General features: G+C 38.9%; 1 protein-coding gene across 3 annotated transcripts in view; it reads right to left on the minus strand.

The window, feature by feature from the left end:
* Positions 1 to 14,001, minus strand: part of Psmd11 (proteasome 26S subunit, non-ATPase 11) — a 64,040-nt gene that overhangs the window by 16,502 nt on the left and 33,537 nt on the right. For all 3 annotated transcript variants that reach the window (XM_063249630.1, XM_063249629.1, XM_003469486.5), the window contains 4 exons: positions 11,700 to 11,824; positions 4,474 to 4,545; positions 4,018 to 4,075; positions 1,175 to 1,369 (listed from right to left, as the gene is read on the minus strand). In XM_063249630.1, coding sequence (XP_063105700.1) covers positions 1,175 to 1,369; positions 4,018 to 4,075; positions 4,474 to 4,545; positions 11,700 to 11,824 — 450 coding nt within the window. The remainder of the gene's footprint in view (positions 1 to 1,174; positions 1,370 to 4,017; positions 4,076 to 4,473; positions 4,546 to 11,699; positions 11,825 to 14,001) is intronic.

Raw genomic sequence — 14,001 nt, forward strand, 5'->3', positions numbered from 1 at the left:
AGCCATGGGAGTTCAAAGACTGAGAGACATACCTGAGTGTAGAGGAAGAATGAAGACTGAATTAAATATAATGACAGATGGAAAGGTCACTCTTGATGAGAGTGAAAATGCACAGGGACACAAATTCTATAAGGAAAAGATTAGCAAAGAGGGTTCTCTTTACCAATCTAATGCCCTTATTTCCTTTGAAAAACAGGATACAAGTTCACCTCTTGACCATAAAGTTAGGGAACAAACTTAGTAGAGACGTAGCTCAAAAAAAATCAAGTATTTGGTGTAAGTTAGATTTAAGTTTCACAGTCATCAATTCATTTTTAACCCTCCCAATCTACAACTGTCATCACCATTTTACAGGTGATCTAAAGTTCAGGGTTATAATAAATTAAGTACTCTGCTCAAGATCACACATAGAGAAATCAGTAAAACTAAATGCCAAAGCAAGCCTTATCCTAGATCATAACACCCTGAGATGCACAATGGGCAAGTACTATCTTTTACAGATGAAAGAGGTACACATTGCTTAAACTATTCTTCTGCGTCCAATCCCAATACTCCTTAAATAAATGATGCTGGGGATACAGCTCAATGGCACAGGATCTGCCTGGCAAGTGCAAAGTCATGAGCTTGATTCCCAGTACTCCCCATGCAAAAAAAACCATGTTTGCAGTTAAAGGACAAGGAATACAAGAATATTCCAAGCTACGCCTCCAAATCTTAACATTCATGCATTCTATCAGCAAACTACTCTACTCAGCTAAAAGTGGGATATCTTTCCACAAACCTCATCTGATTTCCTTTCAAAATCCAACAAGCTTTTTATGCATGTCTCCAAAAAGATGAGATGGAGACTTAGGTTAGGTCAATCCTGAAGAGAAATGTTACCATTCTCAGTGAAAAGTAAGAGGAAAATTAAAGGAGAATTTTAAAACGGAGTGAGACTTTTCTAGGGTTTGGCTCTGAGAGTCTGATTGGCTGGCTAAATACTGGTATACATGGTCTTAAAATATTTTAGGTAATTAAAGGAAGGAGTCAGCTGGTGAGAAAAGTAGCCTTTTAGTTCATTTCTCCAAGGATGATTTAGCCAAGTCAGCCAATTCTGTCTCCAGCCCCAACCTCCATATCTTCTCCTATAAGATAAGCGCTAAGAAAATATACCCCAGGAATAGCTTGTTACCTGATTGCATGTCCAAGGTGGCTTGCAATTTGGGGGGGCAGTAGATAGCATTCGCTGTGGTTCGAGCAGAGGTTAAGGCAGCTCGGGCTTTCGGCAGATTGCTCAGGGCATGGTATGTTTTGCTCTCTAAGAGCTGTACTTCCACCAAAAGAGCTTTGTCATCCATCTTTTTCAACTCTCGAAGCAGCTGAGAACCTGGAAAAAGAAAATACATGTTCCCGTGCTAGCCATAATCATTACCGTAAGATCTCACTTTTCCTACACTCGTAATATTCAGGATAAAGAAATCTATCTGCACTCAAAGAGGTTACCTTTACAGCCCATGCAAGAATTCTTTAATTGTGCTAGCTTCCAAAAAAAAAACACACCCATCTTAAAGCTTTTCTGCTTCCTGAAGACAAAAGTAAAACCAACTGTCCCATAAGCCTACTCCTAAGATGCAAACGCAATGGTAATCTATACCCAGACAAGAATCTCATGTTGCTCTCCTCCTGTCTAGCTCTCATAAAAAACTCAGGCAGTAAAGCTAGTAGGAAAATAAAGAGTAAGGATAGGTCACTATTCTTTAAATACATGATCTTCCCTGTCTCAGATGAAAGTATCAAAGTGAAATGGATTTATACCACATACAAAAACTCAAACTGGGTGTAGTGGCAGTTTCAGTACAGGATCAGGGGCAAAAGCCTGATTGAGAGCTGGGTGTGGTGATGCACACTTGTAATCCCAGCACTCAGGAGGCTGAGGCAGGAGTTTCACTGCAAGTTCTAGGGCAGCCTGGGCTCCACAGTGAACTAGCCTGAACTATAAAACAAGACCCTGTCAAGTAAAAACAAAACCTCAAAATGGATCAAAGTTGGGCATAGCATAATCTCAGCACTTTAAAAAACTGAGACAGAAAAGACTGCAAATTTGAGTCCAACCTGAACAAATAAATGACTTCGTGAGCCCTGTTTTAAAACAAATGCACTAAGACTCACTGAGGGCCGGGCATGGTGGTGCCTTCCTGCAATCCCAGTACTTGGGAGGCTAAGGCAGGAGGATCCTTGCAAATTTGAGACCAGCCTAAGCTGTAAAATGAGCTCAAGGTTAGCCTGAACTACATAGTGAGGCCCTATTACAAAAAGACAAAAAAATAAAGACTGACTGAGAGATGGGCGTGGTAGTACACACTGTAATACCAGCACTTGGAAGGCTGAGGCACTGAGGACTCAGTGTAAATGCACTGGGATCAGTCCCAATGAAATATAGCAGCTCCTGCCAAAGTGAAAAAATAACTCACAGGGGTGCTGGGGGTTTAGCTCAGCGGTGTAAGTGCTTGCTAGGCAAGCACAAGGTTGTGAGTTCAATTCCTGGTACCAAAAAAAAAAAAAAAAAAAAAAAAAAAACCCAAACCCACAGGAAAGGAAAAAAATATGTACAAATTATGGCTTCAATAAGGGACTTGCATCAAGAGTAAAAACTAAAAACACACAGGTATTACGCCTGGGTCATGCTCTGGGAGGCTGAAGCAGAAGGATTAAAAGTTCAAGCCCAGCCTGGGTAACTTAGTGAATCAGCAAGAACCTCTCAAAGCACATAAAAAGATGCTCATCATCAGTCACTAGGGAAACGCAAATCAAAACTACAGTGCAGTATCACTTCACACTACACAGGAAGGCTAAAATAAAAAAGACAGGTAACAAGTGTGGAGAAACCGGAACCTTATTCATACGTTGGGAGAGGGGGCATACAATGGAGCAGCCACTTGGGAAAGCAGTTTGGGAAATAATTGAGAAAAAAAAGCTAAACAGATAACCACATGACCCAGCAATTCCACTTCTAGGCATATCTTCAAAGAAAAATAAGTCCACATGAAACCTGTAGTATTGACAGTAGTATTCATAATAACTAAAATGTGGCCATAATCCAAATGTCCATCAACCAATGAATGGACAAATACATGGGATACATCCAATGAACTTATTATTCGGCAATAAAAAGAAATGAAGTACTGACATACATTGTAACATGGATAAACAATGATAATAGTATGCTAAGTAAAAGATGCCAATCACAAAACCACACATTATTATGACTCCATTTGTATGAAATGTATAGAATAAGCAACGCTATAGATAGTAAGTATTCTACAGAATGGGTACTTAAGGCTTGGGAGGAAGGACAAGGTAGAAAATAAAAAAAGAAAGAATGACTACTAATGGGTAGAGGGTTTCTTTATAGGATAATAATGTTCTGACCAGGCATGACTGCACATCTTGTCATCCCAGTACTCAGGAGGCTGAGGCAGAAGAAGTTCAAACCCAGTCTAGTCTACACAGCAAGACCCAAACCCAAAAAAGTAAATAAATAAAGTGGGTGTGGCAGCACATGCCTGTAATCCCAGCACTCAAGAGGCTGAGGCAGGAGGATAACAACGTGTTTGAGGCTAGTCAGGGATACCTAGGGAGCTGAAAGTCAGCCTAAACCACACAGCAAGACCCTGTTTCAAAAAAGAAAAAAAGTAACACATACACACACAAACTTGTCTTTTCTACAAGAAAACAGAAACAATGACAACACTTTAGCCTTCAAAAGAATGAATTTTATTGCTCTAAATTCAAAGAGACTACAAAACTGAATCTTTTGTTCTCCAAATTTAACAGATTAACTGTAGCAGGTTTCTTTCAAACTTTCAAATAGCACTCTGTCATGACAAATTCCACCAGTAACAGCACCTTAAACTGTTCTTAAAAGTAGGTAGAGTATAAATTATTAATGAGAACAGCCAGGTTTAGAGTAACATCCATTTAGCTAGTAACATCCATTTAATAAGATGTCTTATTAATTTCTACCAGTTTACTTACCCAAATGCAACGCTTCCTGGTACCTCTTGGTATCAAAGTACAAAGACACCAGTCTTGCCTAGGAAAGAGAAAAGGCATTGATTGAAAGGAAAGGAAAGGAAAAAAAAAAAAACGCACAGAAAGAAATCAAACATTGACAGTCACAGAACTGTTACTGTTGAATATACATGTCGTGATGATAACATCAAATTCAGCATAACAAATGATCTAGCCCTTGGTACCATCTCCTATTATGGTCAATGGCTGGCTGTTAACTTTACCAAGCTGCTGCTTATTTTTCTGAGCCCAACAGCAAGTCTCTGTGAAAATTTTAACCAGGGCAATTCTAGTGAGAAGGACTGCTATCAATAATCTCTTGGTAATACAAACTTGTTGAAAATGCTTGATCAGCATAGTCTCACTGCTATCCACAGTCTAATGCCCAGACATAAAATCATGCTATTGTGGCCCACCTACCTCCAAAGCTTGGCGTAAGAAAGTTCTTTTCTCTGATTTGGCCCATTCGATGCACTCTAAACACAGCTCGACCTGCATCAGAGAAAGACAGTACATGCAATGTGTCCTCACATTCTGCCCACAATCATGCTTTGGAGAACAGCTGTAATTTCCCCCTGGGTAATCCCCATGTCGTTCACTTTAGGCTCGGATTGGCAGGCTCTCAATGTGCAATGGTTATACCATAATGGAGAATCAATCTGGATTTTACACGTAACATCTCTTTTGTGTTTAAACTGTTCTGGAAAAGAGCTACCTCTTTAAGACTCATTTAGCTTCCTCAGAGATACCCAGAACTCCCAAAATATACATAGCCCTGGGTTGTATATTTATATGAGGATTTAGAAATTTTTAAAGCAGACATGTCTCTCTGGATAGCTCAAAGTAGTAATGTTAAAAGTGTTACTGTGAAAAAAAAAAGTGTTACTGTGAATATTCTGGTACTAAAGAGGAGAAATCTTCAATCTAAGAAGAAACACCTTATTCCTAACAGATATACGACTCAAATGGTCCAGCTCCAAATCTATCATCACTCTAACAGCACACATATACAGTAAACTTAGCTTCTATTAAAGAGTGAAAACAAATTACAATTAGTCTAACACTTAAAAGGGCTTCTTAGCTTTATTTACAGACTTCAGAATACCTAGTTCTATCTGCCACCCAACGAGTGATATAAGGTACAAAGTAACTGACAGAAAGCAAATGCTAGACAGTGTATTATTAGCTTCAATCCAGTACATATGAAGTACTACAGATTCTGTATCACTTTTATTACTAGGAGCTTCATATTAAAGTTGATAATCTGAGCATAAAAGAAATGAGAAACTGAGCTTTCCACAGAACTGGTAACACAACAGAATTTTATGTAAATTCAAAATCCTGTTAAAGAGATACTGTACAGAAGGAAAATTAAAGGGACATATCAAAACTAACAAGATCTTCTGCCTTTAGAGCTTAAGTTCAAGCTCAGTAAATAAATTAATGGATGCCAGTTGATAGTATTTGGGTGATACACCTGAAAGAGTCAATGAAACCTTTAAACTCTTCATTGGAGCCACCTGGTGGCCACCTAATGTCCAAATCTAAATGGGAACTGACCTCAAAAATTCTACAACAGGGCAAGGTGTGGTAGTACATGCCAGTAATCCTAGCACTTGGGAGGCTGACATGAATTCAAGGTCAGCCTGGGCTACACAGTGAGACACTGCCTCAAAAAAAAAAAAAAAAAAAAAAAAAAACCACCAAAAAACAATCTACAGAATACCTGTTCATGATATGAATTGAACTAAAAATATTTTGCTGAATATTCTTATGTACGAAAACTTTAAAAAACATTTTATGCATATGTACCAACTCCCCATAATGAATGCAATCATTATATATTGCAAACACATACTAATAATAGTTTTAACTTAAAAACAAACAAAACCCAAACAAACAAAACTCCCCAAGAATCTTAACTGCTACACAACTTGAGAAGCTAATAAATGCCCACCACAGTTTTACCCAGGGAGCTTTTGCAAATGATACAAAAAAATCAATAGAACATGGTACATTCTCTGTAGTAAGCTATATTTCAATAAATATTCTAAAAATCCCCAAAGAAGAAACATCTAATTCTACTCCATCATCTCACTCACTCTCATTTTCCTCAGTCTAGGTATTAAGTGATTCCCATAAGGCCATATATCAGCTGCTGGGGCCAGAATGTGTCCTGACTTCCAGTGGTCTTTCTATCTAAAAGCAACCGTAAGTTAAGGTCAATAGAGACATTCCTCCTAAAGCAACTAAATTCATCCAAGAAAAAAAGTAACTGACATTCCCAAGACTGAAATTTTCTAGCACACATCCCTTTCCCCTATTGAAACAATTTCTGATTTAAGGTTTCTTAAAACATGCTATTATGAAAGAAGAAGAGAAGGAGAAAGGCAGAGAGAAAAGGGGAGAGAGGGAGAGAGGGAGAGAGGGAGAGAGGAGAGAGAGAGAGAGAGAGAGAGAGAGAGAGAGAAAGAGAGAGAGAAAGAAAGAAAGAAAGAAAGAGAGAGAGAGAGAGAGAGAGAGAGAGAGAGAGAGAGAAAGAAAGAAAGAAAGAAAGAAAGAAAGAAAGAAAGAAAGAGAGAGAGAGAAGGGAGAGAAAGAGAAGGAAGAGAAGCAAGCAGCTACCCTCCCTGGTAAGCGGAGGTGGTGTGGCTGGCTGTGGCCCTTCCAGGAGGAGAACCACCAGTGTCTCCTGAGATTCACGCCATGTTGAAACTTAGGATGCTGGGAAACCAAGCAACCAGCCTGCCTCCCTGATAAGCAATAGTGAACCTACGTGCATGGCCTAGAGTCAAACATCCCACTTGCCCTACTCCCTTCCCCTGTACCCCCATTACCAAATGGGAACCAGAAATCTGAGCATCTCTTGGGAGGTTGACCATAGCAAATAAGGGAGATTTCCTTCTACCATTTCTTTGAAGGCAAATATTTTTATTACTGTTTTGCTCTTTTCTGATTAATGGTACTGCTCTATTCAATATTCTGTTTTGATAAGTTCTATAATGTTCTATATTTCATTTTATTTTGATATACATGATTGAAAGAACAACTATTGTAAAGATAACGAAATATACTGTGATACCTATTACCCTTATCCCGGTAACCTGCTGTGAAGTTGTATACCAATTTCACTTACACGGTCTCAGTTGGCTTTATTCTGTCTTGTTGTTGTATTTTACTACTTTCAAAATAAAAATTTTTTAAAAAAAAGAAAGAGAAGGAAGAGAGGAAGAAAGGAAGGGAAGAAAAAGAGGGAAAAACAGGTAGGTAGGCAACTATTTTCATTTGTGCTTCCCATGGGCAACTCCCTGGAGCTCTCTGGAAGGAAAGCTTAATTCAAGAGTTCAGTTACTATTTGACAAAGGGACTAGCTCACTCTTTTTTCTGTCCCTTTCACACTTTTCCACTTCCCTCACATTATCAACTACCCCATCTTCAACTTGCCCGCCACTCTGGACCCTCCACTCCACTGTACATCTTCACTTCCTGGGTTTGGAATCCTAGCAGTGCAAATGATCTGATCCAACCTGAACTATATCATCTTTAGGAACAGAGCAAGTTAAAAGATTCTTTTGCAGAAATATCTGATTTATAACTGGTCCTTAAAAGAGAAAAAAATAAGGAAAACCCGCTCCCTCATACTCTTGGTAACAAACTCTTTTAACAAAAACTTTATCTCTGAAGGATGGTCTGGAACTTTCTATTCTGTCTCAGGTTTCAATGACAGTAATCTACTCATGGCTTGCTTCTCTAGCCTTTCCCATCACCCAAAGAATTTTTTAAAAACCAAGAATAAAGACTACGGGGGCTGGAGATTTAGCTCAGCGGCATAAGCACCTGCCTTGCAAGCAGGCAGTCGTGAGTTTGATCCCTGGTACCAATAAAAAGGAAAAAGACAAATAAAAAATAAAGACTACACATGTTAAAATTAAAAAAAAAAAAAAAAAAAAAAAGACTACATATGATTTTCCCCAAGCCAAAAACTTTGAGTCACCTGGACAGAAGGAAATGAAATGTAAGCATTCATATATATATTTCTATTCAACAAACTTTGGACCTAGGCTGGGCACGGTAGCACACAGCTATGATATTGCAGTTGAGAGGCTGAGGCGGGAGGATAGCTGCCAGTTCCAGGCTAGCCTGGGCTACCGAGTAAATTTAGTGAGACTCTGTCTCAATCAATCAACAAACTCAGGCATTAATTCAATAAAGTATTTTCTGGACATCTACCATGAACAGACATAATCCTATACTCATTCAACAGATATTAGTTATATAATTCCTTTGAAACAAACTACTGCTAGTACCAGCAGTACAGCAGTGAAGAGAACAAAGTACCTATCATCATGAAACTTTCGTCCTAAAGAAACATACTAAACAAGCAAATGTGAAGAAAAGTAAAGCAGATTGGGAATTTCAAATAAAGTAAACAAAGAAGATCTCTAAGCAAGTAAGACGTGGGCCGAGACATGAAATAATGTGAAAAAAAAATTACAATCACATTAAAACCAGGCATGGTAGCAATACCTGCAATACCAGCACTTTGGAAGGCCAAGGCAGAAGAACCGCAAATTCAAGCCCAGCCTGGGAAACTTAGGGACACCTGTCTCAGAACTAAAAAGGAAAGGAGGACAAGGGATGCAGCTCAGTGAAAAGGCCTTTGGTTCAAATCTCTAGTACCACACACACACACACGAAAGAACCCCCAAAAAAAAAAAAGAAACACCAAATGGCCATAGAGTATGAGATACACATGAAGCAACTGGGATGAGTTATAATTTATTCCCTAAAAAAAGCAAATAAATTACAATTCACAAAAATTAGCAAAAGAAATCCTATTCAATGGAATAAAACTCCTGCCACTGATAAAAGTTAAACTGCTAATCATCAGAAAAACAGCCTTTACTTAACCCTAAAGTAACACTGATGATCAAATGACATAATGTCTGAGAGTGCTTCCTTTTACTGTAGGAAAAATGTAACATGTAATGAACAAGGGACAAACAGTTAATTGAGGGTCTAACCAGACACAAAACCACATGATAACCAAATATGACGCTGTATGACAAACGCTAGTCAGTTCTACCCACTGAAGTCAGCTTCTTGTCATAAAAGGAGCAAATTCCAGAGACTGCACTGTGCATAGGAGCAGCTTAGATAATTTTCTATCCAAAAAGTTTCAAGTAACATTTATTAGTCAGTTTCAAACTAACATTCATTCATTTGCCTATTTTAAGATGTCCCATTTCAATCAAAAGATGGCGCCACTTTCATGAGTACAAAGTACAGTTTTTAAAAAAGGGCTAGGTAAGACTAATACCCCTGTTGGGTGTGATGGGGCACATCTGTGATGCCATCAAGAGAGGCTAAGGCAAGAGGATCACCAAGAGTTTGAGGCCTACATATATAGGGCCCACTACACAATGAGCCTTATCTCAAAAAATAAAACAAAATGACTAATATCCCAAACAAAAATCAGCAGCACAGTGCCTGACTGACAAGTGCAAAATCCTGAGTTTGATTCCTAGTACTTCCATCACCCCAGAATCACTTTTTCTTTTACTCAGGATCTCAATATGTTATTCAAACTAATCTTGAACTCAATATGTAGACTAGGCTGGCCTTGAAGTCATTGCAATCAATCCTCCTGCCTCAGCCTCCTGAGCACTAGAATTACAAGCAGGTGCCACCACACTAGCAATACTGTCTTTTTTTAGCTGGTCGTGATGGCTTACACCTGTAATCCTAGCACTCAGGAGGCTGAGGCAGGAGGATCCTGGCGAGTTTGAGACCAGCCTAGGCTACAAAGTGAGCACAAGGCCAGCCTAAACTGCAGAGAGAGATCCTGTCTCAAAAAGACCCCCCCCCCCCAAAAAAAAAAAAAAAAAAAAAAAAAGTAGGAAACTTATTAAAGAAAAGGAATGGGAACTAGGTAGGAGAGACAGAAGGAGGGGTCCCAAATTGTCCATTTTCGATCTATTATCATAAAACACAGATCTACCAAAAACAAGTGAATTTGAAGTCTGTTCTACAAATGAAATTTGTAAGCAGGCTTTAAAAAATCATTAAGGTTGGGGCTGGGGATTTAGCTCAGCGGCATAAGCGCCTGCCTTGCAAGCAGGCAGTTGTGAGTTCGATCCCTGGTACCGATAAAAACGAAAAAGACCAAAAAAAAAAAAAAAAAAAAAAAAAATCATTAAGGCAAGAAATGAGATTTAACAAAAGACACATATATGTAACTTATCAACTGGTGATTTCTGTTTATTTTTCTGTAATTCTGTTATTATTTCTACCCTTTTTTTCTCCATTTTTTGTTTCTTCCTCTTTAAATAAAAAAAAATAATAATAACCTGAACAACTGTTTCTAAGATGATAATATGTAACTTATCAATGGTGATTTCTTGCTGTTTATTTTTCTGTAATATTTCTACCCTTTCTTTCTTTTTTTTTTTTTTTGTTTCTTTCTCTTTAAATAAATTTAAAAAAAAAAAAAAAGATTCTAATCAGGATCCATGTATCCCAGGTTTCTCAAATTCCTCACCATTTACTCAGTATCATCACAGCCCTTCATATATTTTACTGGTATACCCACATTAAGCTACAGAAAACACTTAGACTTCGCCTACTAGCAATTCTAACACTTGTCTTCATATTGTCAGACATTTTATGTAGTACCTGCCTTCCTCATAAGAGCAGTGACTATGCTGTGTTTTGTATTATTTTGTTTCGTTTTTGTTTTGTTGAGACAGGGTCTCACTCTATAGTTCAGGCTGGCTTTGAATTCACTATGGAGCCCAGACTGTCCTTAAATCTGCAGTGATAATCTTGCCTCAGCCTCCTAAGTGCTGGGATTACAGGCATGCACCACCATGCCCATCTATCTAGTGACTGCTTTTACAACTGTATCCCTACTACCTATACCAGTGCCTAATACACCATAGGCACTCAGTAAGTACTGATCATTATCTACAGGGAAGGCAACAACTATATTTTTGCTATAGATTCAAAAGAATCTGTAAAATATTCCTCAATCGACAGAATCATTCTTTATTGAATGATTTTTAAATCTGTTACCTGTCTCTTTCTGAATTATACAAAACACACCTTTGAAAAAAATGGAAAAACCTCAGGAATTCCAGAGATGCACTCTTCTAAACAGCTCAAGGACTAGTTTGAACTCATAAAAAACATATATAAAAACATCATAATCACTTCCACACGAGACACAATAAATGGATACTCACCCTTCAATAAAGGCATGTAGGTAGTAAAAAACACGGTAAGAAGGAATGCCGTAAGATTTAATTAATTAGTGCTCAGCAGGAGCTTTGTGGCACAAGTTGAAAGGTACTCCAGGCACAGGAAACAGTACCAAGCTGTGGCAATACAATACCTCAAAGACAAGAATCCCTCTGTGACCTTGATGTAATGAGGATTCCAGGGACCCCTGACACTCTCTACTTACAAAGCAAAGCATGGAACAGACCCAAAGTATCAAGTGTCCTGTAACAAGGAGAAACTGACATAGCAAGTCCTGAGAGTCCTACTGTCACATCCACGTAGCACCGCAAGGCAGCAATCATTTCTCTCACTGAAATGTTTCAATACATTTTTCCATACAGTTTACTGTCATCAACATAGCTTACCTCCTGCCCTGTAGCTGCTTCCATATCAAGAAACAGATCAAGAAGAGATCGAACCAGACGGGCAGCTTTAGCCTTACTGATGGAATTCAAGAAGGGTCGTACATACTTCAGGAGTCCTCCAAGTTCTATACAGAAGAAAGTCAATAAAGAAAAAATAAACATCAATATTAGGGACAAACACAGCTTTAAAAAAAAAGTTGTGTGGAGTGGAACACACATGTAACTATCTACTTGGAGGCCAGCCTGGGCAAATCAGCAAGACCCAGCCTCTAGATGAAACAAAAAAGCTGCAGGTATATATAGCTCAGCGACAGAATACTTGCCAAGCATGTGTGAGGCCCTGGCTTCAAGCCTCAGTACAATTAAAAAAAAAAAAAAAAAAAGACAGCAACCTAAAAACTAATGGAAGCAGAAAAAAGTAATAAATATTAGGTCGGAAATTAAAACACAGACTAGAAAAATAGTTAAAAAAAAAAAAAAACTACAGCAATCTACAATCATAAAAATCAACACCTAGGCGCTGGGGATTTAGCTCAGTGGCATAAGCACCTGCCTTGCAAGCAGGCGGTCATGAGTTCAATCCCCGGTACCGATAAAAATGAAAAAGACAAAAAAAAATTAAAAAAAAAAAAAAAAAAAAAATCAACACCTACATCACTAGAATCAATCTAAATGAAACCCAGCAACTAATATAGTAGCAAAATAAATTAACATCAGAGGGGCATGGTGGCACATGCCTATAATCTCAGCACTCAAAAGGCTAAGGCAGAAGAATCACAAATCTGACTCTAGTCTGGGCAATTTAACAATTTAGAACCTGTCTCAAAATTTAAAAACTAATTAATTTTTTTTTTTAAAGGGCTGGGTATGCAGCTCAGTACAAAAGCCTTAGGTTCAATCCCTACTACCAGCACCTCCAAAACTGATTTTTAAAATAGAAATATGCTGTGCCCTGCCCACCTGGGACAAAATCACTTCCTTACAACCAACAAAGATGATATTATAGCAGTAGTTAAAAAAAAACTAGCAGTTAGGCATGGTGGCACACTCCTATAACCTCAGTACTTGGGGGGCTAAGGCAGGAGGATTGTTGCAAGTTCAAGACCAGCCTGGGATATAAAGTGAGCCCAAGGCTAGCCTGAACCACATAGCAAGACCTTATCTCAAAAGGGGGTGGGGGTGGGGGACCCAGCAAGTTGGCCTTACCAGTTCTCCTTAAACTGACAAAAAGATTTTCAACTCCAGGTTTCCTTCCTCCTCCCCAGAATAGGCTTTCAGAAACATCACTTCCTTGACACACGCCTGAATTAGCTTTCCACAGAGATTTTGTTTTGTTTTGATCAGGGTGTTCTGACTGAAATATTACTATACCCTTTAAAACTTCCTCATTAAAAAATCAGAGGCGGGGCTGGGGATTTAGCTCAGTGGCATAAGCGCCTACCTTGTAAGCAGGCAGTCGTGAGTTCCATACTTGGTACCGATAAAAAGGAAAAAGACAAAAAAAAAAAAAAAAAAAAAAAAATCAAAGGCAAGGGCACATGCCTGTAATCTCAGCATTCCAGAGGCTGAGGCAGAAGGATCACCACAAATTCAAGTCCAGCCTTGGCTACATAGTGAGTTTGGGACCAGCCTAAATTACATAATGAGACTCCATCTCAAAAAAACCAGGGCTGGGGATTTAGCTCAGTGGTATAAGCACCTGCCTGGCAAGCACAAGATCATGAGTTCAATTCCTGGTAGCCTCCCCACCAAAAATGCCAGGGATGGTGGTGTACACCTGTAATCCCAGCACTCAGAAGGCTGAGGCAAGAAGACTGCTGCAATTCTGAAGCCAGCCTGGGCTATAAAATGAGTTCAAGGCCAGTCTGAACTCTGAACTGCATAGTAAGACCCTGCTTCAAAAAGACCCCCTCAAAAAAAATCTTATTCATCTGTAAAACCTAAGTCTTTTTTTTTTTTTTTTTTTTTTTGTACTGGGATCCACTTTATGACCTCAAGCTTGCCAGGCAGGCACTTATGCTAGGGAGCTAAATCCTCAGTCCCAAAACCTACGTCTTAAAGCCATGACCAAAATAAATGTCCACATAGTTTTCTTCCCCCTTACAGACAAAAAGAGGACAATGCAGGAACTGTGAAGGAGTGTCTTTAGAAACAGTAAAACAAGCCAGGTAGCAATGCATGCCTATTATCCCAGCACTTGGGAGGCTGAGACAGGAGGACTGCCCACGTTTGAAAAAAGCCTGAGCTTGTGAATTCAAGACCAGCCTAGACTACATAGCAAAACCCTGTGTTGAGGGGATGG

This window comes from Cavia porcellus, unplaced genomic scaffold, assembly GCF_034190915.1.
Source record: "Cavia porcellus strain 051 isolate PalLab524CR breed Dunkin Hartley unplaced genomic scaffold, mCavPor4.1 scaffold_6, whole genome shotgun sequence".
NCBI lineage: Eukaryota > Metazoa > Chordata > Mammalia > Rodentia > Caviidae > Cavia > Cavia porcellus.